Below are 23403 nucleotides of genomic sequence, written 5' to 3'. Positions count from 1 at the left end.
TTAAAACGTTGCAGAATCATATCTCAACGTCATACGTGGATATGTACCGCAAATTTGTGCTGTTTTCGTACACGATTTGTGCAAGGCTGATGACCGGCTGACCCAATAACCCATTGACCCAGTTACACCTTGACTGGTTCTACGCGACACCGTATCGTGGACGTCTTACATTGTACCCAGGATATGGAAAATTGTTGACTCATTTTCACTTCGTTGAGTACATGTAGGTACAATTTATTCAGTATATAGTAATCATAAATATACAATATAAAGTCTTTAGTTTCATTATAATAATTCCGTATATGTGTCTTCGTCGAGGTGAGAGACTGCAATTAAGCTGTCACATGGTGTTCAAAAGTACACGGTCAGATTAAGTTGCTCACTACCGTTGATACCGTTTCCAGGTTTTCTGACATCCGGCGCAACTTCGACACTGTCTACAGCCTGGAAAAACACGGCCAAGAATCACCCGCACGCAAATCTCGTCGACTCCACGAATCCGTTCGTACGAATATCAATCTGCATTCGTAGACTCACCTTGTCGGCGTCGTTGATCCTATGCTTATTGTTGTTATTATTGTGACCGTCGTTATCGCCCTCGTCGGCCTCGTCGACGTCGTCGTCGTCCCAGGACAGTTTCTTCACCCTCCGGGACATGGAACCCGCGGGCCAGGCGGACACTGGAGCCTGCAGCGAATCCGGAGGATCGGCAGAGTAGTTCGAGGAGTCGTTGACCGAGCTCGCGTTGCCGCGGTGAAGACCGCTGCCTGCAAGGTTGTTTATGTTGTGCACGAGACTACCGAGGTTCGGAATGTGGCTGATGGCTGCCAGGTTTGGGGCCACAGGGGGCAAGACCATCGGAGCTACCTTGTGCCTTGCGCAGACCTGGGGCATCTGTCGCGCCGAGGTGACACCTGTAAAAATCGAGTTGGAAATTTGCACAAATGAAGGAATGCCGCGCTCAATGTCAGTGCGGACGTACTTTTAATTGTTGCTGTGTAGTTGCTGTCATTGTCGTCGCCGAAGACCGGGTTGTCCACGTCGTTTGTCCCTTTAGCAACACCGCGGCCTTCCGACGCGTCCCGTAACGCACTGGCAGCTAGCACCCGGGGCGTCGGACTCAGCGCCGAGGGAATTGGCGATTTGTCCCGATACCCCGAACCCGACGAGCTGACCGAATTGCTACTCTTCGGTCGTTTGCTAAAGAGAACAAAGCTTAACTGGTATAGACTTTATCAGCCTCGTTATCCTGGTTCCTACTATATTGAAAAAAAAGGAACACGATGCGTGTGTGGAGGTATATATATCGTACGTACTGCTTGTATATGTATAGTATGAGGACGAGTATTACGACGCCCAGAAGCCCCAAGACCGCGCCAAAAACAGCGACGAGAAGGACGCTACTTCCGAGCCAGGCAGGTGCGGCCCTTGCGGCAATTGGCAGGGAACCGGTGTTCGGAAGATGAACGATTACTGGCACCATGCTGGACCTGAATACGAGTTGATATTGAATAACCTACTGAACACTTCAGGTAATACGCCCATTCGGCAATCCTGTGATTGATAAATATCGGAAAATAACTCACCTCGGTGGCCGACCTGAGTCCGAGGCAATGGCGACCAGTCGAGCCGTTGTCCCATTGAAAGGGCCTGACGACCTCAGTATCAGTTCTCCGTTGTCCCGAATCTCGAAAGATCTGTAAAATGCATGAATTTATACGAATGCATTAGAATGTGTATGAATTAGTGTTAGCCCAATCTGTAATTGTATTTGAATTCCTATTAAGTGTAAACCGGTAAGGATTATATGTATAGTTGTGCAAATTTTCGCATAGATTTTTTGACTTGCAGATATATTTAGTGGCAGCACAGCTCAGTCTAGCCAGTGATATGGATTAGCATTACATAGGATAAGCTCTGGTCATCATCAAGCTAATTCCCATACCTATTCATTTCATTCGACCCCAATGGTAGTTTAGAAATCTCGCCGGCCGCGGACATGTCCCATATTACAAAGTCACAGGTAGGAAGCGAAGGTTTAATTTTCAGCAGTGCAGCTTTGTCGTTCACGTTGTGCAAAAATGGTCAAGATTTGTCATGGGAGACAAGTAAATTTTTGTTGACGCTTAGACCTAGCATTTAAAAAAATATAAGTCATACCTCGCGTCTGGCCCTCTCAGCGAAAGCGAGACCCTGTCCCCTCTGTCCCCGTCTGCTGCCTCAAGCCTTCCTGTAAGCAAGAATTAGTTCTCTATGCAAATACCGCTCCGCATAAAAATTCGGCGTACGGCAAATTTGTTTTGTACCGACCTATAATAGAACCTTGACGGAGACTCCTCGCATGAAGCTCGTACCTTGGATGACGGAACCTTGGCTCCCATTCGTTGACGTCCTCGACTGAGACGTTCACTCTCGCTGTATCGTTCTGAACAGTAGCAATTTGGAAAATTGATTATGGAGCTAAAGTTAAAATGAAGAGACAGAAATGGAAACCCAACGCCTTACGTGGTGCCCGTCCGTCACGTGAACCCGGAAGCTGTGCTGTATCCGACGCTCGTAGTCTAGGGTACCCTTCAGGATGAGCTCACCGGATCTTGTGATGGCGAACCTCTCGAGATCCTCGCCCGCCCCGACCAGCCAGAACCTCAAGTTCTACAGTTAGGTAAAGAATTACGGACACGCTACTTGTTTCACAACTTACATCTATGATCACCTAACGACAAATCTTACCGGGTCTATTTTGTTAACGCCCGCTGTGAGGAGAATGCTTCCTGGCGGTGTGTTTTCCGGGATACAAGCCTGGTAGTCCTTCAGTACGAATCTCACCGGAAGTCGTCCACCTGTGCGATCATTTATTTATTGCACCGTTTGTATAAACGTGCCCGAACCACAGTTAGGTCATAGAATTTGAAAGTTGAGAAATATGTCCTGAAAAATGACTTCAAATTTGTTTATAAATGTCCAAAAATTTAATTTACTGCCTCCAAGATAAAAATGATTGTCTAATTTTTTCTTTCTTTTTGTTCTCAAATAGGTAACGTATGAAGAGATCCGTTTACCGGCTGTGGGTCCGGCGCCGAGTCCTCCCTCCCGGGCGACGACGACAGTTGCCAGAGCGTATCGATCCGGATTGTCAACCTGGGTCGCCTGCGATTGCCATGAATGGAACAACATAGACATTACAAGGTGTGCGTGCGTTGGGTAATTTTCTCCGAACTCGATGATATACACAAGACATCGATAATCTATAATTTGCAAACTTGACAGAACATCGACTCGCCTTTATCACCAGCGTCGTGGGTGCGACGACCTCGTGGTCCCTCAGGCTTCTGGTGAGCACCACGTCCCCCGTCCCCGGGTTCAGTGAGAGGAACGAAACGGCTCCCCCTTGAAGCGTGTAGCGAACCGGCGAATTGATCCCGGTATCCTGGTCCACGGCCCGTATCGCCGCTGGTTCCACTCCCAACGTCGTCCCCTGCATCGCGCGAGGAGGTATACATTATTCTCTGATTCTTTTCTACTATATTTCTCATATAGAAAACGGTGAACTTATATACTACGAGTATTGTTCGGTTCTTGAATCCACTAATTCCAGGTGGTTTAGAATATTTCTACTTACGCTTTTTTCTCCGATTGGTACAGTGATCTTGTATTGGTCGTTTAGGAAGGCTGGATTTTGGTCATCGGCATCGATCACGTTCACCCGAAGGGCCGTATCCGTCGACTGCGGGGGGTTGCCTTGGTCCTATAGGAAGAAACACTCATAAGGATGTACCTTAGCATATACTGATTCTGAGAGAGAGAAACATCATCTCGTGCAAACCTGGGCTCGAATTCCAACGGAAAAGTTGCTCAGTGTCTCGTAGTCCAGTGGCTTGCGCAATACCAGAGTGCCTTCCAGAGCGTTTACAAACACGAAGTAGTCCTATGCGGATAGACAGTTATATACGGCAGGTAAATAATCGAGAAATGACGAGTGTGTCGCTTAATAAATGACTGATCTCGACTACACTTCGACTAATATTATTGATTCTACTACTAAGGTCATGCACGTGCTCGGGGTACCTGCAGACGGAGTCTCTCACCGTCCACGAACACAGCTGGCTGTACATAACACTAAAAGTAACGAAATTTGTCGTCGATGCAATGTTCATCATCTGCGCTACCCAGGTAACACAAAACTGAAGTTTGTCTATCAGACGTCTTATGAGAGTCTTATAACGTGACTTTGGACGCCTAAAGGAGGTCTTATATCCAAATGACGTCTTTGTGACGTTGGACGTCTTTTGGAGACCGAAATTCGCGTCATAAGATTTCCATAAGACGTCTGATAGACAAATTTTAGTTTTGTATCAGCTATAGATAACTGCAGCTTCGTTATAGTCATCAATTCGGTGAATCAAATCACCCATCATAATCATCTTCACTGATTACAAGTTTTACGAAGGGAATTCACAAATAATATATCGATAATTATCTCCGTATTTTTGTCTGATTATCTAACTTACCGCGTGCGGTCCTGGCAGTACGGTATACTCGACCGTCGAGTATGGGCCTGGTTGATCCCCGTCGATCGCTCGAACACCTTGAAGCACTCTCGTGCCGACGACCGTCACCTTCAACAATGCGAAGAAGTGGCCGCTTCATTATCGTGATCTAACGGTTTTTACAACAGTAGGTCAAGAGTTGCCCATGCGAGAATTTGGGTGTATGTACAATCGCTGAGAATAAGTCTTGTTAATACGCATCAATTAACTCGCAGATCCTCCTTACCTCGGAAATGTTAAGGACGTAAGGCGCATTGACGAATTGTGGAGCATTGTCGTTCGCGTCCGTCACTCGTATATTTACCGGTATCACGAAACCCTGCGACATTGGACAAAATTGATGTTACACAATATATTCTTTATTAAAACTATTATCGTTCTGCGAGATGAAAGTTAAGCTTCAAATAATACAAACCGGATCGAGAGTTCGTCTCCTTTCACAAATAACGTTGACATAAACACTGGCCGGTCCCTGGACACCCTCCTTATCCAATGGCCTGGTGAGGGTGAGATTCTTTGACCCGGGATAAATTGCTACTGGGCTATCCTTCTCCTGCAACCGCAGCTCAATATCTCCCTTGGATCCCAGATCCCCAGGAATCACAGGATCCCCAATCACGCCGATCGCACCGACGACTCCGCCGACCTCCAGCTCTTCTCCGACGAAAAGGTGGGCCGCTGTTGCCCCGTTCTCGAGAAAACATCTTGTGTCGCGTATCACTGATCAACCATTAAAAAATACTTTTATACATCTAAGGATTAAGTCCTACGCTTTTAGATAATAGTTTTTGCACATTGGTTCCGTTGGTTTCTTGATAGGGTTTTTGTATCGGGATCCGTCATTTTGTAATAAATTCAGTTTCGGCTTGCCCCTTGCGAATGGCATTCAACGTTGCTGTAATGAATATTGCGTTGCTTACACTTAGGCGTCTATAACTACACTCAGATTGCCTTCTCTCAGGCGCTTAAGATTTAGTCTCAATGAAGTTGCATGATCATAGGCGGCTATCGTTTTTCGTTATAATACAAACTGCGACATTTTTACTTTAGTCTTGTTTCGTTCGTGTAGGTTTTCGATGGCAATTTTATTTTATTTGATTTCTGATTTCAATCCCATGTGTTTTCAGTTAGTTTTATTGGCTCATGTGAAAATAAAAATTAGAGAAATAAAAGAAATTTATTAATGATAAAAGCCCAAATAGAACAAACAAGAAAGTTGAACAATTTCCAGATAAACGATCGGGTTCGCTTCAATATTTTTCTAATTGTTTCAATAGTTGCGAAGATTTGCTGAAAGGTTTTTTTTTGCGTTTACTGCTAGATAAATCAGCTGTAACCGTTGCGTCAAAGTTGAATATGCCTTCAGTTGATCCCTTATTCACACATTTCCTTCTTCCGTAACTCCGTCACGTTTTCCTCGCGTTTTGTCGACTACAGTACAAAACGTTCGATAGAAAAAAAACAGTCTTAAAAATTATTTGGGTTCACGAAACTATCTGACTGAATGATACACCAAAAATCTATATCCGTACGTTATTCGATCCCTTAAGTTAATACAAAAGTGAATAAAATATTGTCAACAAGAGATTAATAATTCTATAACGATACTCACAAAAAGTCTATTTTTATTACTACGGAACACACAGTGAAATTGAAAGAACTTTGGGAACGAAGGTGCGCCAAGTTAAGAGTAAAACATACGCGCAGGCTGCGTATTAGTAAGAATACACATATTGCGTGAAACGTATGATGAAGGCGTTGGATGATACGCGTGCGCTCATACCGCGTTTAAGAAGTAGGGTACAAGTTACAACAAGAGTAATACTTCGTACAATGGTATACTTGTGCGTGTCAAGAATGATATTTTACTTGGTGCGAGGCACACACGCACGCGCATTCGGCCATCTGCCCACACGATGTGCTATGTACTTGTATATCATAACAGCAAACACCTATACGTTTGAGCGCCTGTGTGTGCCTGATTGTGGATATTCTATATACATTCGCGGTTCCTTGGAGCGAACTTCCGGCTAAGGCAGGGCTAGCTGCCTGGCTGGGCCGTCTGCCAGCCGCATTCATACCTCGAGCTGATCGCTTCGCATTCGCGTGCTGGGGAGACGCATGTATACGACTACAGGCATAGAAATATCCCTCCAAGGGTGTCTTATATACGCGGATTCTACGTAACTCGCAATGGCGCTAATTATTACCAGATTTATTGTACACATGCGAGCATTATTTCCTTATCGATATTTTTTCCGTTATTTTTTTACTCGTTTCGCTATTCCCATAATAGTTTAATCAGTCGCTAGTGTAAGAACGGACCGTCTGACCGTTACTAATTGCCAATTCTGGGAGGCGGAATTTCGACTAGGCTGTCTAGGTATCAACAAACTATAACTGGTTTTCATTAATATTTGCAAATATGAGAAAAGTTGCCGTCGAAATAAATGATCCCTCGTTCGAGAATTATCCAAATTATTAAATCAACTAAATTACTTGTTGATATTTGAATATTTTCGATAGCTAGTGAGGAAATTTGTGAAAAAGATTCGTTGCGAATCGTGGGAATCGGTGATTGTTAAAGATGTGCAAATAAACGATCCCGATTCGCGATGACGAATCCAACGTGTGTTACAACGATAGGTTGGGCTTGTAGGAAGGCGATTAGTAAGCACGTAAATGTATGAGGACTTACGTTGGGCAGCAGCAGGTTGATGCAGGATGAGGCGGTAGTAGATCAGCGAGATTACAATCTTTATCAGTATATCTACCTCCATATCGTATCAAAGTCTCCATCCATGAATACAAACATTTCTTCATTCATCTGTAGGCGTGAGAACAGTCAAAAAAGAAGTATAGCATTAGATATATCAACAAGTCGAATAAAATTGCAAATCGTTGTATTATCACGAGCCCAATTTGTACCGCACCCTTCACTCTACGTGCACCATGAACACCTCGGATGATCCTACACATCCATCATCTATATGTAACATATCTGCAGAAATAAAATGTGCCGCTGCAGAAGGGAAAATAGAGCCGGTGTACTATTGTACACGCGTGGCTAGAAAGCATGCGGAGAGAAACTTTGTGCAGCGATACGTGGGCTTATATTCTATGAGCCTGTATATGGATGTTAAATATGTGGGTGATGATTGTATTCGCGATTGTCTCTCCGAATCTAGTTGCTCCTGCCGAGCGTTTCCTGATCGCGGCTACGATTTAATTTCCATTCTTAATTGTGACTGGTTTCGTAATTTCTCTTCCCCCTTACATGTTTCTTTTTCTCCACATCAGCCGGATCCACGGTTTAATTTTCGGTTTGAGTTCCTGCTGCGTATTTCCTACTATGACTAATGCTGGAACCGGAGGTTGCGACAGTGATTTCCCCACGACCAATACCGGAAAACTGACATATCGGTGCAGGTACCCGATATTCATCATACCGAACGTTTCTTTCGCCTCCTCAATCCTTATACTTCGTAAACGCATGTAATGACGGTGGTCAACGCACCGTGACGACGGCGAATCCTCGATACACGCTCCGAGGATTCCACCCACCGAGAACGGCACCGCGTGTCCTACATGACCAAGAGTCAAGGCAATTATCTCACATTCCGGTATTCCATGCTACGGGCAGCTTCGGTATTGTTGAAAATTGAAATGGTCAAGTACTTTATCCTCCGTTTCTTCGCTTTTAGATTGACAAATTGCGGTGATGAAACTTTCTGGGAATGTAGCGATATAACAAAGCCGAAAAACTGCTGCCTTTACGTACGGTGATGACTTTACACACGCTTATACTTTGGGTATACTCACCACGGTAAAAATTGTCATCTGGAATATCCATGAATTGCTGGTCAAATTATTCGTAAGATCCAATTTTCACTGCGAGTCCAGACTTCGTGAGTTGGGGTGCCGCGTCATTGCAAAATCGTTCGAGGAAGAACCACCATACCCATAGTTGGGCTACACCCTTGACACACGAAACTATAATACATAAAATAAAAAAACAAAAAAAACGTAGCTTTATGTCGAGGAAGACTCGCGAATTTTACGCACAAAGAGGTGAAAAAATCACAGGGTCTTACACGGCGGCGGCGTGTGTATTCTGTACAAAACAAGAGCCCGGAGGATAGTAAGCGGGCATCGAGGGGTACGGACAAGGTATACAGCCGAGAGGGCAGGAAGTGGGGCTACACGATCGCCGGGGACCGACGATGACGACAGGTGTTCCTGAAACGGGGGAACTCGCTACGTATAAACTGTAACGTCTAACCCTGCACCCGTATCCATCCACAAATTTACCGGCATAAGCAGCTACGACGACGCGTACATTTCTTTGTTCGTAACTGCAGCAGGTTAACTCGATTCGGGACTACGGTGTGATAGGTGTAATTTTTTTTTTCCTTCTTACTTTTTTAAGTTACTCCACGATACTCGTGAAGAACGATTGATTAAAATCGATCATTTAATTCGATCACAATGGCTTGCGTGCTGTTGTTACAGTATTTACCTTCACGGAGTCCGGATGCGCATCGGATCGCGGATCTTTTCTCACGGGTACCGGTAAAAAAGTTGTAGCGAAACGAATAGGAATCTTTTTTCACGGTTTAATGATCCAGAATGATCGTCATTGTCGCCTCGGTCAAACGATCATTTATCCTCCTCCACTTCGTAGCTGCGCGATGCTCATATCGCGTTAAGTTTTAGACGAAACGGGATTAACCCGGTTCCCATGACCCCGACTCCTTTTCCAGTTTAGTGTTAAATTCACCTGTTCGCGTCTACCTTCGTCAGAGCTATACCTGACCGTTTATGTTTAATTCACACCGGTGACGATTAAAAATAGTTGCATCAAAACTGGGACAACGCTGCAGTTGTTCAACGGTCTAGTTCCTAATTGATTAAACGTGTGTACATGATGCTTTCATCCCGACTTCAGATAAATTATCGTCACTCTCTTTCCGCAGGAAACACCTTCCGCGGTATACGCTTATAGGTTGGTATTATTTTGGAACAAGTGTGTAAGAGTTTGATCCCGGAAAAGAAAGTGAACGAGCGGTGTGCACCAGAGTATTTCAGCTGTAACCTCTTACATACGTATATCGTTTGAGAATTTCACCTCTTCGCAAAAGTGGCTTTCTTTCGTTTTCCTTTACTTCTTATCTTCTATTCTTATTAAAGTAAGCTTTGTTCCGTACGTGCGATCCTTCCAATTATCATTATTTACCGAGCCATTGTCTCGACTCCTGAATACCTTAGATTTGTGAAAAGTGTGTTGTTGGGGTGTATAACATATTATAGAGTCGAGCAAAAGAAAACTATGCGCGAATTCACCCTCTGCCTACATGCGAGTGCAAAGATAGCGTGACGACGAACGTTTCTAGGGCGAGAGGATGGATGAACCCATTCGGTGTTTGCGCACAGATATATCTATACCTAAATATATATACCGTTTGTACAATCATCGCGTCGATCGAATAACGAATGATGAAATAATTATTAGACGCGACACGTGAGACGACGCGTAAAGTAAAGTATGAGATAAATACGGGTGAGGCGTTTTTAAAAATTGCTTCAACCGTGAATTTTGGAAATTCTATATTCTCTTTATTATTTCAAGTTGAAATTTAATTCAGGATGTACCTCAATTGTCTATTTCGTCTCTCTCAAGTTTCTCAATTTGATGCGCATGGGTTACATGCCTCTAACGTTACCTAGGATATATGCATACGTAGATTTACGTAGACACCTGGCACCTAGATTCATTTCTGCTTACAAATCGAATGTATAGTAAACTATAAAATTATACATAACAAAGCCATGTCATAGGCGTAGGATCGATTTGCCGAAGTTCTGTTGTTCACAGAATTTTCATTACGTACAGCATTTACCAAAATAAACCATACATATATATTTACATCATTTAACACAGTGATTGCTAATTTACAACTAGAACATGGTTTAGTACAATGAAATTTACATTTAAAGAAACATCGTTACCGTTTATATGCGTGCATGCATAGGTATACTACATATATTATATTCACGACGATACGTATCTGCCTTTTGTCGCTGCGTCTACGCAATTATAATATCTATAAAACCGGGCTGCCGTTCCATTGAATCTGTGCGTCTTGCCACCTGCGGAGAAGATCAAAATTACGATATACCTACGTCTTAATGAGATAAGATATCTGCATGAAAGATATAAATTGAAGACGTAGATATAGCATCTCATTATACAAACTTGGTGTGAATCAGCTTCTCCAAGGGAGTCGAGGCGACGTCGACCAGTTGATCGTCCCTGGCAGCGTTGTCCGCTGACGAGTCTTCGCTGGCTCTCGTGTCGACCGTCAGGGTGGCGTGGCTTCCACCGCATGTGTAATATTGAATCTCGAACCTAGAACGGGGATAGATCCGGGATTAACGCGTTGGTCTCACGACTTTCCCCCTTGCGCTGCAGATCGTATCTCACCTCCGCTCGGCGTGGTAATTTCTGAGAAGTTCACGGTTCATGTTGAAAAGTACGCCGTAGTGGCCCTGGCAAAGGGTCAGCCAGATCGGCAGGCTCGGAGTCTTGAGTCGGGAACCGGGCTGCCTGTCGGCGTCTGCACCGTCACCCTCGTGCACCAGGATACCGACCTCGCTCCTCGCCAGGACGCCCCATCTCGGCACGGCCTTGACAGAGGACGAAGGTGTGTGAGACACGCTGTGACGAACCTGGTTTTACGTAATCTGTCAATATCAAAGGGCTCCTCCTCACGTAGGTGTTCTCGTCACCGACGTAAAGCACCCCGTTGTGGAGGTGCGGCGAACACCTTCCGGTTAACAGCAGCGTCGCGACGCTCATCGGTCCCTCTTCCGGCGACCCGCCGAGCATCGAGGTTCTTTGGTCTTCGAAGTCGGTCCGCACTCTACGAGAATTTCGTCATTCAGAGGGTCGGTCGCTTTCCTTTCGTTAGATTTCTTTATATTACACGTATCTCCTTAGTGTCTTGTCATAGTCTCATTATAGTATATATTAATTTTGCATAACGCGCACTCTAGACGATACGTGTAATTTGTGTACAGGAACACGCATGCGACTTGGTGTATACGTATCCTCACTTGGCAAGTCCTCGAGACAGCACGGCGCTGTAGAGGAGAATTATCGCTCCGGGTCCACCTTCGTCGTGAAACTAAATCGACACCAAAATATAATACGGGTACTCCTCTCGAGTGTTTCGCAAAGGGAATTACGAACGACTTACCAGGTAAAGGTACCTCTTGACAAATATCTGGAGGTCTTCAAGAGAATGGAATTCGTAGAGATGTAGCTGTACCGATTTTCACCATATATTATTAACAGAAAATAAGATTCGTTAGTCGCCATTACTCGAGATCACCGTGCTGTAGGTTTTTTTTTTCTTATTCTTTTGTATTCGAATTCGAAAATTCGAGAAGATAAAAAAATCCGACTACTGTACGCGTAAACACCATACCGTTTCGGTAATCCCGTCCTGAAAGTATTGCACGCTATGCTGAACGTAGGGCGTCTCTTGTGGCAGAACAACAACGGCCTTGGGCACAAAGACGCCAGAGGACGCGCCGCCTGTAGAAGCGAGATTGACAGCAGTCGCGGCGTTGCTGGGCTTGGCGTCGCCGCCTCCACACCTCCATATAACTTCAGCGATCGACAAGCTCAGGACTTCGACTTGCCGCTCGTGGTTCGGCTTCAGTAGACTGCAACAGAAGCCAAATTTCTATACTATTATATCGGATTCATTCCCGGGCAATCATTAATACTGTTGTTATACTGCGCTCACGCTTCCGGGGATGCTGGTCTCGCGAAACTGGTGACGATCTTGTTCGTCCTGAAGAGAAAGTGCTTCAGCATCACTGCCTGTACCGCTGTGACCAAACTCCGAGTCGAGTTCCTCGCCACCCTCAAACCGAAGGCAAGACTTTGCCCCCCTGGCCTCAGGGTCAAACCTGTCCTAGTCCATTCGCTCCTTGGCGGACTGGCGCAGGAGCCGAAAACCAACTGCCGTAATGCCTGCATTGCAGAAAATCCCGAGAATAATCTGCTATACGTTAGTTGGGTGGGTGTTCGGTGTTACGTTGTACATCATACCCACCGTACACGTCTCCTCGCTTATCGGGGTTCCTCCGATCACCGGCACCTTAGCCAGGGTCTTGGTGCTTCTCGGATACAACACCCGCTCTGAAAATGAGGAAAAGAAGGCTCGTGAAGCAGCTAGTGAAACCGAGTAATTAAAAACTGGCGATAAAACCCAGACCTGCTAGCTGTAGCTCGTCGGGCTCGGACATCAGCTCGGCGCACCTCGCGGTGCGGGTGAATAGCAGCATGTTTCCAATACTAGCAAACGAGGTGAATGTGTACCTGCAGGATATTCGTAGGTGCAGGCCGCATGCCTGAATAATCGTGAAAAAAATCCGAGCGCGTATTTGCTTCACTCCGTAAGAATCGTTCCGGCCGGATTAGAGATACCGCCGCGATTGTAATCGGAGTGGAGGATGGTCGTGGTTTTATACCAACCGAACATCATCGCGAGACGTCAAAAATTCCGCGGTATCCGATGCGCCTGCACACCGATGTCTTGGCTCCGTTTCCCTCCCCCTACTCCTGCTCATATATCTGCAGACAAAGTTGGTTTCTCGCAATGTCAATTCGCCAGGGTTTTCCGACATGACCCACTAACATCTTCCCGAACTATCGTTATGCGATACACTGTTGTAACCAATTATATAGCCATAGGCACGTGCAACGGGAGTTTCTTCAACGTGCAAAACATTCCCTCTCGCGTTCGAATTTCAGCAAAACTTTCGCGCGCTGCGATAGCTTCATACCTAAAATATCCTAATCGGTTGACCGATCCACTGTTGCATGTGGGATTAAAGTCGATCCTCGCGAGTCCCGTGGCGTGTTAGCCGACGGTCATAAATCAGAATCTGATCGAACGATGCGGTAATGCATGTAGAACTGTTCGTTGGAACTTACCGCCTGCGCTCGATGAGATTGTTCGAAAATTCGACGGTAAACGATCTTATCGCGAAGACCCATCGCCGGGTACAAGCTATTTTTGGATCATATCGCAGCACACCTTATACGTTCGTGCAAATAGCATTGCCTATAGCTCGCCAAGGCCTTTTAAACACTTTTTTATACGACACAAGCGATCTTTGCTGAATTTCACGTAAGCTGAAACACGGCGATTTATCTACTCAGAATTACCGCGCAGCTCGTACTGCAGAGGCAACCAATGTATACCTAACAACCAGAAATTAGTGACAAGATAGCAAAACGGTTTATAACATATTCTCACGCTCGAATTATTTTCCATTCTTTATTACAGGAATAATCGGTTATTCCCTAGGGAGACGACACAGTCGCTTGTCGCGCAGCCAAGCGTCATAAACACCAGACGGCATTGTTTATCACCTCCCACTGACGGCACGTGCTGTTTAAATTATCATACGTACACCTGCTCAATTGCAAATTATATTTTGTTGCAAGAAAGGGCCGTATTCACGGTATAGCATTCGCGATTTGCACCTACCTCTGTCTCTGAGGTAAGTTGGCTTCTCCGTGTTGACGTCTCGTTGCTGCATAAGACGCACCGGTGCGATTCTTTCGGGGATTCCCCGGCTTTCGATACGCTGTACTCGTTGACTCGTCGTCTGTCGATCTCCACTCATGCCTGTTCGACAGGACATGTAACTATAAAAATTTCCCAGGTATTGTGTAGGTATGTTCGGGTCTAATGGCTATAATTGTTTGATACATTGTCTATAAAGAGAAGGTGACTACGAATTTACACTTGTGTACGTGATATTCGATTTAATGAGTGAAATCGGCAAAAAGAAGACTAATTCCTAAAGTTGTTGAAATAAACTCCCCGCAATTTAAAGTGTCTTCCTCTTCCTTATACAACCGACCCCATTCCGTCAGGTATAACATACACCGACATACACACGATTTAATCCCGAAAAGTTGCGAAATTACAAATAGATAAAGTTATATGCATGAGTCAAACTATCACGCGAATCACTGAATATACGTATGTGTATGTATATAATGCTACATCCTACCGGATACGGGTTATTATTGTAAGTAGACGTGTATCGGTGAACGTAGTACGTGTAATAAATGGTCGGTGTGACTTTTGATTAAGAATTGAACCTGCTGCGGTGACTGCAGTCAGTGGAATTTTCACCTCAGCGTTTTTCCCTCCGTCCCGCAAGACAATAACGAAGTTTCAGGGGCTCCGTTACTCGGGACGTGCAGGTCGTCCGCACCGACGAGCAGGGCGCAGAATTGTTGACTGACAGGCAGCCGCTGCGCTGGTTGTGCTCCTCGGATGGGGGTAGTGTAAGGCGGTAATTGTTACCACCTACCCTAAACACTCCGAAATTTTCAACCCGCCTCTCCTCGCACACCTCGACACCCTGTTGTCAGTGTGTGGGTGTGTGAATAGGTGGGAACGAAGAAGCGTCGACCCTTCGTTCCATCAGTCGATTCCAATAAGTTTTCAGGCTCACAATCAATCCGCGTTGCAACTCTGATCGATAGGTATATCTAGCCTTATTCCACCGAACCGTATATCGCAAAAGATATTTATGAGAATGGCGATGTTGAGTGAACACGTTGATGAGAATTTGTTTCGCGTTTCGCATATTTTTTGCGAACGTTATTATTAAACTCCTTAATCGCCGCTTTCGAAATTCTCTTTGGATTTCACGGCACGCTCGCCTGGCTGAACTGCCCCTGAAACTTTTGGTATACCTTACACCTATCCTACAGTCATATACTCTCATTGGCCGAGGAAGAAAGTTGTTCCAAGTTTGCGAGAGAACGTGCCGGGGGTTTCGCGCCGCTGGAGATCTATTTCGTGGTATTTCGCGGCACGCTATCGGGTTCATACCTGTACTCTGTATACAACCGTGTTCGTTAATACGTCCCGGTAATAGAGAGGGAACTAGTGCCAGGTGCGAAATACAATAGTCGGGAATGGTCTCTGTGTGCACTACACGACACGTTGATGTATGTACATACGTGCGTATGTACACCGGCAAAAACTAACGTAAGTCTAGTGTAAATAGATGCGTGTGATACTATGATGCATCGAACACACGGACCCGCCAGTCCACCTTAACCCGCTAAAGAAATGATCGATTACGTTGAGCGATCGTTAATTACGTGCCACGAAGTCGCCCCGAGATTGATTACCCCCGCAAATAACTTTTACAGTTTTTCGGCATACGACCAAGATATATAAGGAGAAGGGGAGATATAAACTGGACAGGTTCCGTCGTATATAGCTACGGATATACAATCGATTCTTTGCGTATGAGGAGTATTATGTACATTTATTCGTTAAAAATATCTAGCATTGTAAACAACCATTAACAAATCCAGAGAACTGGCCTTATGGGTATTATAAAAAATTTAAAATTAGTTAAAAAAGGAAGATTCGACAATTCCAATCGTATCAAGTACCATTAAGCTTTCCGCCCTGTACGGCAACAGAAGCTAGGCTAATTTCTCCTCCTTCATCCTAACGAGAAGTTTATTCTTGGCAACATTCTCGCCAGCAGTGCAAAGGACCTCCTCGACAAGTCCGTCGCAGGCGGCCTTGATCGCGTGCTGAGGCGAAAAAAAATAATGCGTGTTATAAAGTTTCCAGAGCTCTCGAAGAGAAAGAAAAGCAAATCGTGGCATACTCACCTCCATTTTCATGGCAACGATCACAAGGAGAGGATCGCCCTTTTTAACAATATCACCTCGCTGAACGAGAATCTTGTCGACGACACCGGGCATTGGGCTCATCGCAGAACCAACCGCTCGCTGCTGACCGCTGATCGACGATACAGCGGTGACGAACTTCGGCGGCGGTATCGTCAGCTGCCACTTGCGCTCCTTTGAAACAAAATTCACGTGTTCATTTTCATCTTTTGCCAATGGGGCTTCACTGTAGATGTAGGGAACAATACTGAAAATTAAATATAGAATATTACGTACATTCGTAAATAAATAAAGCTCTCCATTGTTGTTAACGATCCTAGCGCGGGTTATTACGCCGTCGATTTCCGATGATAATTCGAGAACATTGTTCCTTCTTATCAACGAACCGCTCACGTTTCTCCAGGGGCCCGTGTCATTCGTTCTCATGTTAAACACACCTGGTCGAAGGTACCTTGCGTTAACCACAAATTCCTTATCTTTGAAGAGAAATTGAAATTTACGCTCAAGCGCGTGGTTTAGTCTAAGGCCGACGTTTGTTGCGAACGGGGTAAAGCTAGCGTCGTTCAAGGAGGGCAAACTCTCTTCTAGGATCATGGCTAATGCTCCTTGGGTCAGTATCTCGTCGGTGATTTCGATTTTGGGAAAAAGAGTTGCGTGGTTCTCCTCTATAAAGCCGGTGTGAACATCACCGCTGGCGAATTTCGGATGGCTAGCGAGGTCCATGATGAATTGCACGTTTGTTTCCACGCCGACGATCTACAATAAACATCGCAATGTATTTTTAAACATTTTATTTTTAAATTTTTAAACATTACTCACATTGTATTCCGCGAGTTTCGCTCCGAGTTTCCCGATCGCCTCGCTCCTGTCCTTCCCCCAAACGACCAGTTTCGCTATCATCGGATCGTAGTGCACGGAAACCTGATCACCCTGCCGCACCCCCGTCTCGACTCGGACGTCAGCCGACATCTCCGGGGTCGTTAGATGTAACAGGGGACCGGCACCAGGTAGAAACCCGTTATTCGGATCCTGTAACGCAGGTTTCACTAGTCATTCGCGAGGTATTGCGAAATACAACGATGAAAACCAACCTCGGCGTATATTCTCGCCTCGAAAGCATGTCCCGCCAGCTTTATCTCTTCCTGAGTAAGCGGCAACTTCTCTCCGGCAGCCACTGTGAGCTGCCACTCGACGAGATCAGTGCCGGTAATTGCTTCGGTAACGGGATGCTCAACCTGGAGCCGCGTGTTCATCTCCATGAAATGAAAACTGTGAGTGTAACGATCGAGAATAAATTCCACTGTCCCGGCTCCCACGTATTTAACGGCCTTTGCCGCCCGGACGGCGGCTGCACCTAGCTCAGACCGCAACTCGGGTGAAATTCCCGGCTGTAAGTTTTGAAAAATTGCAGAAAATAACGTTGATTATCAGGATCACGTGGTAATGTATATATACATATACATTATATATATACATATACATTATACATTATATATACAAATATACATTATACATGTAGCATTAACAAACCGCGGGGGCCTCCTCAATGATTTTTTGATGTCTCCTTTGAACCGAACAGTCTCTTTCGAACAGGTGGACAGCGTTTCCGTGCTGATCAGCGAATACCTGAACTTCGACGTGCCGGGGTTCGGAAACATATTTCTCTAACAACACGGCCGAGTCGCCGAACGATTTTGCCGATTCGGTTCGAGCCGCCTCCAATGCCGTGAAAAAATCCCCTTCTTCAAAAGCTATGCGCATTCCTTTGCCTCCACCTCCTCGCACCGCCTTAATCATCAGTGGAAAACCGACAAGTCTTGCCTCTGCCATCAACCTGTCGTTGGATTGATCCTCTCCGTGATAACCTGCGTAGAGAGAACATTTTTTTTTCTTATGACGAAAATAGGACCGCCGCAGGTAGCGGAGTTACGGACCTGGAACTACAGGTACGCCGGCCGCGGCCATAATGGCCTTGGAGGTGTTCTTTATCCCCATGTCCCTGATCGCGCTCGCCGGGGGCCCGATGAAGGTGATCCCCTCGCTCTGACAGAGCTCGGCGAATTCAGTATTCTCCGATAAAAATCCATAGCCGGGGTGTATCGCCTGGGACTTGGACTTCTTGGCAGCCTCAATTATACTATCCTGCTTCAGGTAACTTTCGGTCGAAGCCGCGGGTCCAATGTTGTAGGCCTCGTCAGCCAAACGGACGTGCATGGCCTCCTGGTCCGCGTCGCTGTATACCGCCACCGTTTTTACCCCAAGTTTACGAGCGGTTCTTGCAATTCGGCAAGCGATTTCGCCGCGATTTGCGATGAGGATCTGCGCGCGGGAAATAAAATCGCTCAGAATTAGCTGCGTTTTATAATTTCATCAGAGATTTGCTAAAATTTGATGTCTAAATTATGCATTGTACATATTATACGTATAGATATTGTGTGCATATACCTTCCCAAGCCTTTTTCCATTGTGTACGGTCGATAATGAAAATTCCCGATCGATCCACGAGGTTATATGCCAGGGCCTGTAAATATAGCACGATCAAGACACATGCATGTGTAGACGAATATATTTGATCTTATCTTATCGACAAACGGGTACTCCTTACGTTTTATGAACAGGCCAGACCGACCGCAGCAACAGGGTGTACATGACTTGGTGATAGCTGTAAATTCTCGTATTAAAAAATGCGTTTTTCCTTGGTCAATTTTCGGTGTAAGGTGGACGCAATTTTTACCAACCACTCGATCAAGACGATTTCTTATCAAACCATTTCTTTTTTGCTGACACGTACAAACGGTCTCGTAATAGCGTCGTCATGAATATTGAGATAAGATAATGAGTTGCGTCAACAAAGCCATGTATTCCGTAAGCTGTTTTTAACTTATGCAGCCACATCGTTCAGGGACGTATAGAGTGACTGTGAATCGTTTTAAGAGTTAATTCTTATCATCGAATTCTTCTGCTTAATGAAAGCTTACTTTTAATTATTTTAGTTTGTTGTGATATACCAAAGAAAATCCTGAAGCTTTTTCTCTTGAGCAACATTTACAGCTTGGTGATAAGACAAGCTCATAACCTGTTTGGTTCGTAGTCACAGACTTGTATGTCCGACTCCTCAGAACTATCAATCTCATAGATTTCATCCTTTTTGCTCTGAAAATCTAGTTCGAGAACTTCATCGTCATCCCCTGAGCACACATCAATCTCGGATTCGTCGTCCCGTTCGGCCACATTTGCTCTCTTCACTTTCACATAATGCTCTGTCTGACTACTGCTATACCTAACAAAACTATTTGACTCTAACGTTACATATGTATTCTCCCTAACATGAGAAAGTCCGATTCCTTCTTGATTGAGTATTGGCACAGGTAACGCGGGTAATGATATTTCCAACGGATGTTCGGTTCCGGTAGGAGCTCGACTGTCTCTAGAGCTTAGAAAAAGTCTGAGAGACGTTAACAGCTGTGTTCGAAAGGCCATGAACGCTTCCAGCTTGTCATTGCATTCTGTGCACAATCTTCTGGGGAGTCCGTCAGTATGTGAAACCTGTGATCGATCGTCAGCCCATTTTAGAATCAAAAATTGAAGGCCAATATACAGTTATTGGAAAAAGTTTCATGCAGACTTTTGGTGCTAGCATGTCGATTTTCTGACCCCAAAAAGTTAACCATAGGTACTGATTAGTTCTTCATATTTTTCACATGTTTCTATTAAAGCACTCTGGTGAATCGTTGCCTCAGTGTTATAGCAATTACTCACAGCCATCCCAGTGATTAGCTCGATGCCAGTCCTGATGTTGTTTCCCCTGAGACTTGACGATGCCTCTTCAGCGAATACATCGAATCCCGCGTTCTCAACAGCTAATTGTTTGGCACAGCCTCGGCACAATGGAGGTGACTGTTTGAAAAACATTCGAGTAAACGGATTAGCGATGCCGAAATTGGGACAAGCGTCCTAACATATGCTGTAAATTAAGCGTCAGTTTTTCGCCGCTCGATTGTATTCTTACCATTTCTAACCCCTAAGACTCAGAAGAAGTTATCAGAGAATTCCAGAGCAATAAAAATCTCCGCCTCCGAGTACATGAACATTTATCAACTATCGTAACTGTGAAAGGTTTCGTGACGAGGCGACCGCAGTTCAGGCCAGTTCAGTGACATTGTCATTTGTATTTCCGAATTGTAAGTCTTAACCTCGCTTTTCTATTTTCCTTTCATTTTCTTTCCGCTTTGTGCTAAAATTGCAGAAATTGTTAAGGAAATTGAGGATTTGTGGCGGCATCAGTCGTTCCCTCGTCGTTTTATGTTTACTCATCGAGCTTATACGGTAAGGGCAATATGGGGCCTGAGTCTGATTTATATTTCACGTACAACCGTGTATTTCACTCATGAGAAGATTTTCCGTCAAGTGAAAAACAAGTCAAAATCAGGGTCCAGTAACTCTACCTCTGTCGCCCTGCGCCCGTGATTGGTTGAGAAAGCACGCTAAGCCAATCACGGCGAAGAGCGAGAGAGACAATATACCGGTATTTCCTTTACACGGTCACGCATGCGAAAATGGGGATGCTACCTCCATGTACAGATGGGTTTACCCAGAGTATCCGGTAGTCGCCTGTTGGAGAATGTTTTTTTAAGTTGATGTCCCAGATTACATGAACACCGTGTTGTTGTACCTGAATACAAACGCCGAGTCAGGCGTAGTTTATGGTGATTGTTGTCACAGGTGGGATGTATCGGACAAACGTAAGTTCGCGTGTCATCCGACCGGCCTCAACTTGTTTATTCTCTGTAGAATTTAACCTAACTTAACCTAACGTAATCCTAATTTTCACATTGTTTGGATTTCGTTTCAGAATGGGCAGCCTCGTAGAGGCGATGTTGATAACGCATACCGCGATAGATCGGCCGGTTTCAAACAAGCTGGACCCACTCACACACCGATGACCGTTGCCGAACAGTTCAAGGAATCTTGGCTGACCGCCATTATTGGGTCAGTTCTATTCGCAGCTGGGATGTGCCTGCTATTTTGGAACGAGGTATTGCACTAGACTTTGACTGGCACATTGTTCGACGGCTGTACCAAACACCTTTGCAATTATGAAATCCCCATTGGCCTAGCTTGTTATAGGAACAGTCTGCTTTCAGAGAACATGCAATTCCCTGTTTACTCCTTGCTGCTTGTCCTTAGGGCCGTGCGGTTAGAACAGCACATTCGCTGAATGAGGCGCTGCGTAACATTGTGCCGCTGTCCAGTGTAAACCATGTGCTACCTGAGCATCAGCACAGACTTGTTCATTTTTCGGGACCACTGAGAGTGCTTGAACCGCTCACTGAACCTGATTATGGAATCGTTATGGCCAGCGTAAAGCTGAAGAGAAGGGTACAGATGTATCAATGGATCGAAATTGAAGAGGAACGTAGGTGAGGTAAATCTTGAATTGTACTTCATCTGTTTCGTTTCATACTGTTTTGTCACGGTTTGAAATTTTTACTTTACTACAATCTACAACTTCTCTCACCCAGTTAGAAATAAACTGATTCATTTCCATTGTGTCTGATTTCACCCTGTGCAGTTTTGGAGGTGTTACCGAAGATGAAAAGCACTACTATTATACGACAGAATGGAAGGACAAGCTTGTGGATTCAGATTCATTCGATATCAGAACTGGTCACCATAATCCCAAAATCATGCCTGTGCGGAGTCAGATACAAATTGCCAATGAGGTTAAGATTGGAGCCTTGACTCTTGGTGAAGAGTTAAAAAAGAAATTCAATCACTTTGTTGAGATTACTAGCGATGAGAGGCCGGAGCGTAGAGACATCAAATTGCACTCTGGCCTCTACTATCACAGTAATGACTTATGGAATCCTCAGGTTTGAAATCACTGCTTTCCGTTACTACAGCTCTTGCATTATTTCTACTTCTACTATTCCTTTCTAATTATCATCAATCAGGTCGGAGATATCAGAATACAATTTTCGTACGCTGGCAAGGGCGATGACATCTATTCAATTATCGGCATGCAGGTAGATGGAACTATCGTTCCTTATACGACCTCGCATGGCGAAGAAATCTTAATCCAAAGAAAGGACGTGATATCCGTGGATCAGATGTTTCACCTAGAACATGTGCACAACTATTGGCGCACCTGGGCTATAAGGTTGGACTGGTAAATTTGTCTGAAAATGATAAACGCTCTGGTACGATAATTACGACTTACTGAGTCATGATTTCATCACTTGCAGAGGTCTGGGTTGGCTAGTGCTGTTTCTCGCTGCTACATGTTTGGCAAACATAATACGCACGCTCGTCTTGAATTCAACATTTTTATGCGGCGTGATTGCTATTGAATCTGTAAACATATCTGTCTCCATGTCCATCAGTTTATTGGTCATTGGTTTTGCCTGGGTATGGTACAGACCCATTGTCGGCTTGTGTCTGGCGCTGGCTTCCGTCGTACCATTTCTCTATTCGACCATCTTCTCGGAAAATCGGGGTCAACAACGAGACAACTATCGAAGACTATGACTGCAAACGCACGCTGTCTATGTGTCAAAAACATTCCATCATTCGCTGTCTACCCTCTATGCGTTTAAAGATCTGCATGCTACACATGCATGCATGATACACCTGCGCAAATGTTTATGGTATTGAGTCTAGTCACATCATTCAACATTTTTATTTTCCAGGTAATAATTATTCCTTCTCGGAGTTGTTTATAATTTCTTTTGTTCATTACAAACTTGACTTATTTAGTAGGAAGTAAAAAATTTCAATTCTGAGTATGTGAGCTGTAAATACAATCTCGCCAATCTACATAACTTTTAATAAAGACATTTTGATTGAAAACTTAACATGTAGATTTAACAAATCGATACATTAGATCAATGGCTCAATTTGTGACATATTTTTTGATGACTAATATTTCCCTATTTTCCTTTGAATCCCATTTTTTCAGGCCGACCACATGCCATTTACAATAAACAGAGCCAATCTTGTGGAAGTTGGCGCGCCAGAAAAATTCAACAGTGCATGCATTCTGCAGTACCGGCATGGTCAACTGACACATCGATACGGGCATAGTTTGGGATAGAGGTAGAA

At 44.7% G+C, this 23403-nt stretch overlaps 4 protein-coding genes and 1 long non-coding RNA gene across 15 annotated transcripts; 2 read left to right on the top strand and 3 right to left on the bottom strand.

The window, feature by feature from the left end:
• Nucleotides 1-209: 209 nt before the first annotated feature.
• On the bottom strand, nt 210-8676 carry LOC124182060 (protocadherin Fat 4). Its single transcript, XM_046568848.1, has 18 exons — nt 8370-8676; nt 7246-7374; nt 4963-5267; nt 4774-4866; nt 4509-4616; nt 3824-3925; nt 3620-3745; nt 3281-3475; nt 3060-3147; nt 2731-2840; nt 2506-2652; nt 2311-2425; nt 2161-2230; nt 1587-1697; nt 1317-1490; nt 983-1200; nt 538-914; nt 210-444 (listed from the first exon to the last, which is right to left on the bottom strand). Exons 2-18 carry the CDS (start codon nt 7325-7327, stop codon nt 352-354), a joined length of 2514 nt encoding a protein of 837 aa, XP_046424804.1. The 5' UTR covers nt 7328-7374; nt 8370-8676; the 3' UTR covers nt 210-351.
• On the top strand, nt 1480-4464 carry LOC124182065. 2 transcript variants are annotated; one of them, XR_006870681.1, is made up of 6 exons: nt 1480-1532; nt 1852-2662; nt 3035-3186; nt 3268-3492; nt 3665-3954; nt 4044-4464. It is a non-coding gene; the product is annotated as an uncharacterized LOC124182065 (long non-coding RNA). The 2 variants fall into 2 exon arrangements; XR_006870680.1 differs by having other exon boundaries at nt 3643-3954.
• A 1487-nt stretch (nt 8677-10163) lies between the features above and the next one.
• Nucleotides 10164-15243, bottom strand: LOC124182874 (inactive ubiquitin carboxyl-terminal hydrolase MINDY-4B). Of its 4 annotated transcripts, none has more exons than XM_046570641.1 (11): nt 14649-15243; nt 14117-14277; nt 12674-12759; nt 12362-12591; nt 12038-12278; nt 11807-11872; nt 11664-11734; nt 11320-11470; nt 11032-11234; nt 10804-10956; nt 10164-10697 (listed from the first exon to the last, which is right to left on the bottom strand). In XM_046570641.1, the coding sequence occupies exons 2-11, from the start codon at nt 14271-14273 to the stop codon at nt 10652-10654; spliced, it is 1404 nt and encodes a 467-aa protein (XP_046426597.1). In that variant the 5' UTR covers nt 14274-14277; nt 14649-15243; the 3' UTR covers nt 10164-10651. The 4 variants fall into 4 exon arrangements, with proteins under 4 accessions (XP_046426597.1, XP_046426599.1, XP_046426598.1 ...); XM_046570643.1 differs by having other exon boundaries at nt 14117-14257; XM_046570642.1 differs by having other exon boundaries at nt 14117-14257; nt 14774-15243.
• Nucleotides 15244-15896: 653 nt separating this feature from the next.
• On the bottom strand, nt 15897-19446 carry LOC124184030 (methylcrotonoyl-CoA carboxylase subunit alpha, mitochondrial). 2 transcript variants are annotated; one of them, XM_046573335.1, is made up of 10 exons: nt 19311-19446; nt 18908-19219; nt 18748-18823; nt 18237-18621; nt 17833-18167; nt 17394-17690; nt 17122-17331; nt 16579-17058; nt 16285-16476; nt 15897-16203 (listed from the first exon to the last, which is right to left on the bottom strand). In XM_046573335.1, the coding sequence occupies exons 2-10, from the start codon at nt 18949-18951 to the stop codon at nt 16090-16092; spliced, it is 2133 nt and encodes a 710-aa protein (XP_046429291.1). In that variant the 5' UTR covers nt 18952-19219; nt 19311-19446; the 3' UTR covers nt 15897-16089. The 2 variants fall into 2 exon arrangements, with proteins under 2 accessions (XP_046429291.1, XP_046429292.1); XM_046573336.1 differs by lacking the exon at nt 19311-19446 and having other exon boundaries at nt 18908-18964; nt 19041-19184.
• Nucleotides 19273-23155, top strand: LOC124184032 (transmembrane protein 43 homolog). Of its 6 annotated transcripts, XM_046573350.1 has the most exons (7): nt 20549-20628; nt 20884-21044; nt 21155-21337; nt 21490-21722; nt 21875-22175; nt 22257-22462; nt 22548-23154. In XM_046573350.1, the coding sequence occupies exons 2-7, from the start codon at nt 21006-21008 to the stop codon at nt 22828-22830; spliced, it is 1245 nt and encodes a 414-aa protein (XP_046429306.1). In that variant the 5' UTR covers nt 20549-20628; nt 20884-21005; the 3' UTR covers nt 22831-23154. The 6 variants fall into 6 exon arrangements, with proteins under 6 accessions (XP_046429309.1, XP_046429303.1, XP_046429308.1 ...); XM_046573353.1 differs by lacking the exons at nt 20549-20628; nt 20884-21044 and adding an exon at nt 19273-19385; XM_046573347.1 differs by lacking the exons at nt 20549-20628; nt 20884-21044 and adding an exon at nt 20070-20195 and having other exon boundaries at nt 22548-23155.
• Nucleotides 23156-23403: the final 248 nt, after the last annotated feature.

Source organism: Neodiprion fabricii, chromosome 5 (genome assembly GCF_021155785.1).
Source record: "Neodiprion fabricii isolate iyNeoFabr1 chromosome 5, iyNeoFabr1.1, whole genome shotgun sequence".
NCBI classification, from domain to species: Eukaryota; Metazoa; Arthropoda; class Insecta; order Hymenoptera; family Diprionidae; genus Neodiprion; species Neodiprion fabricii.
This window is presented reverse-complemented; position numbering and strand designations above follow the sequence as displayed.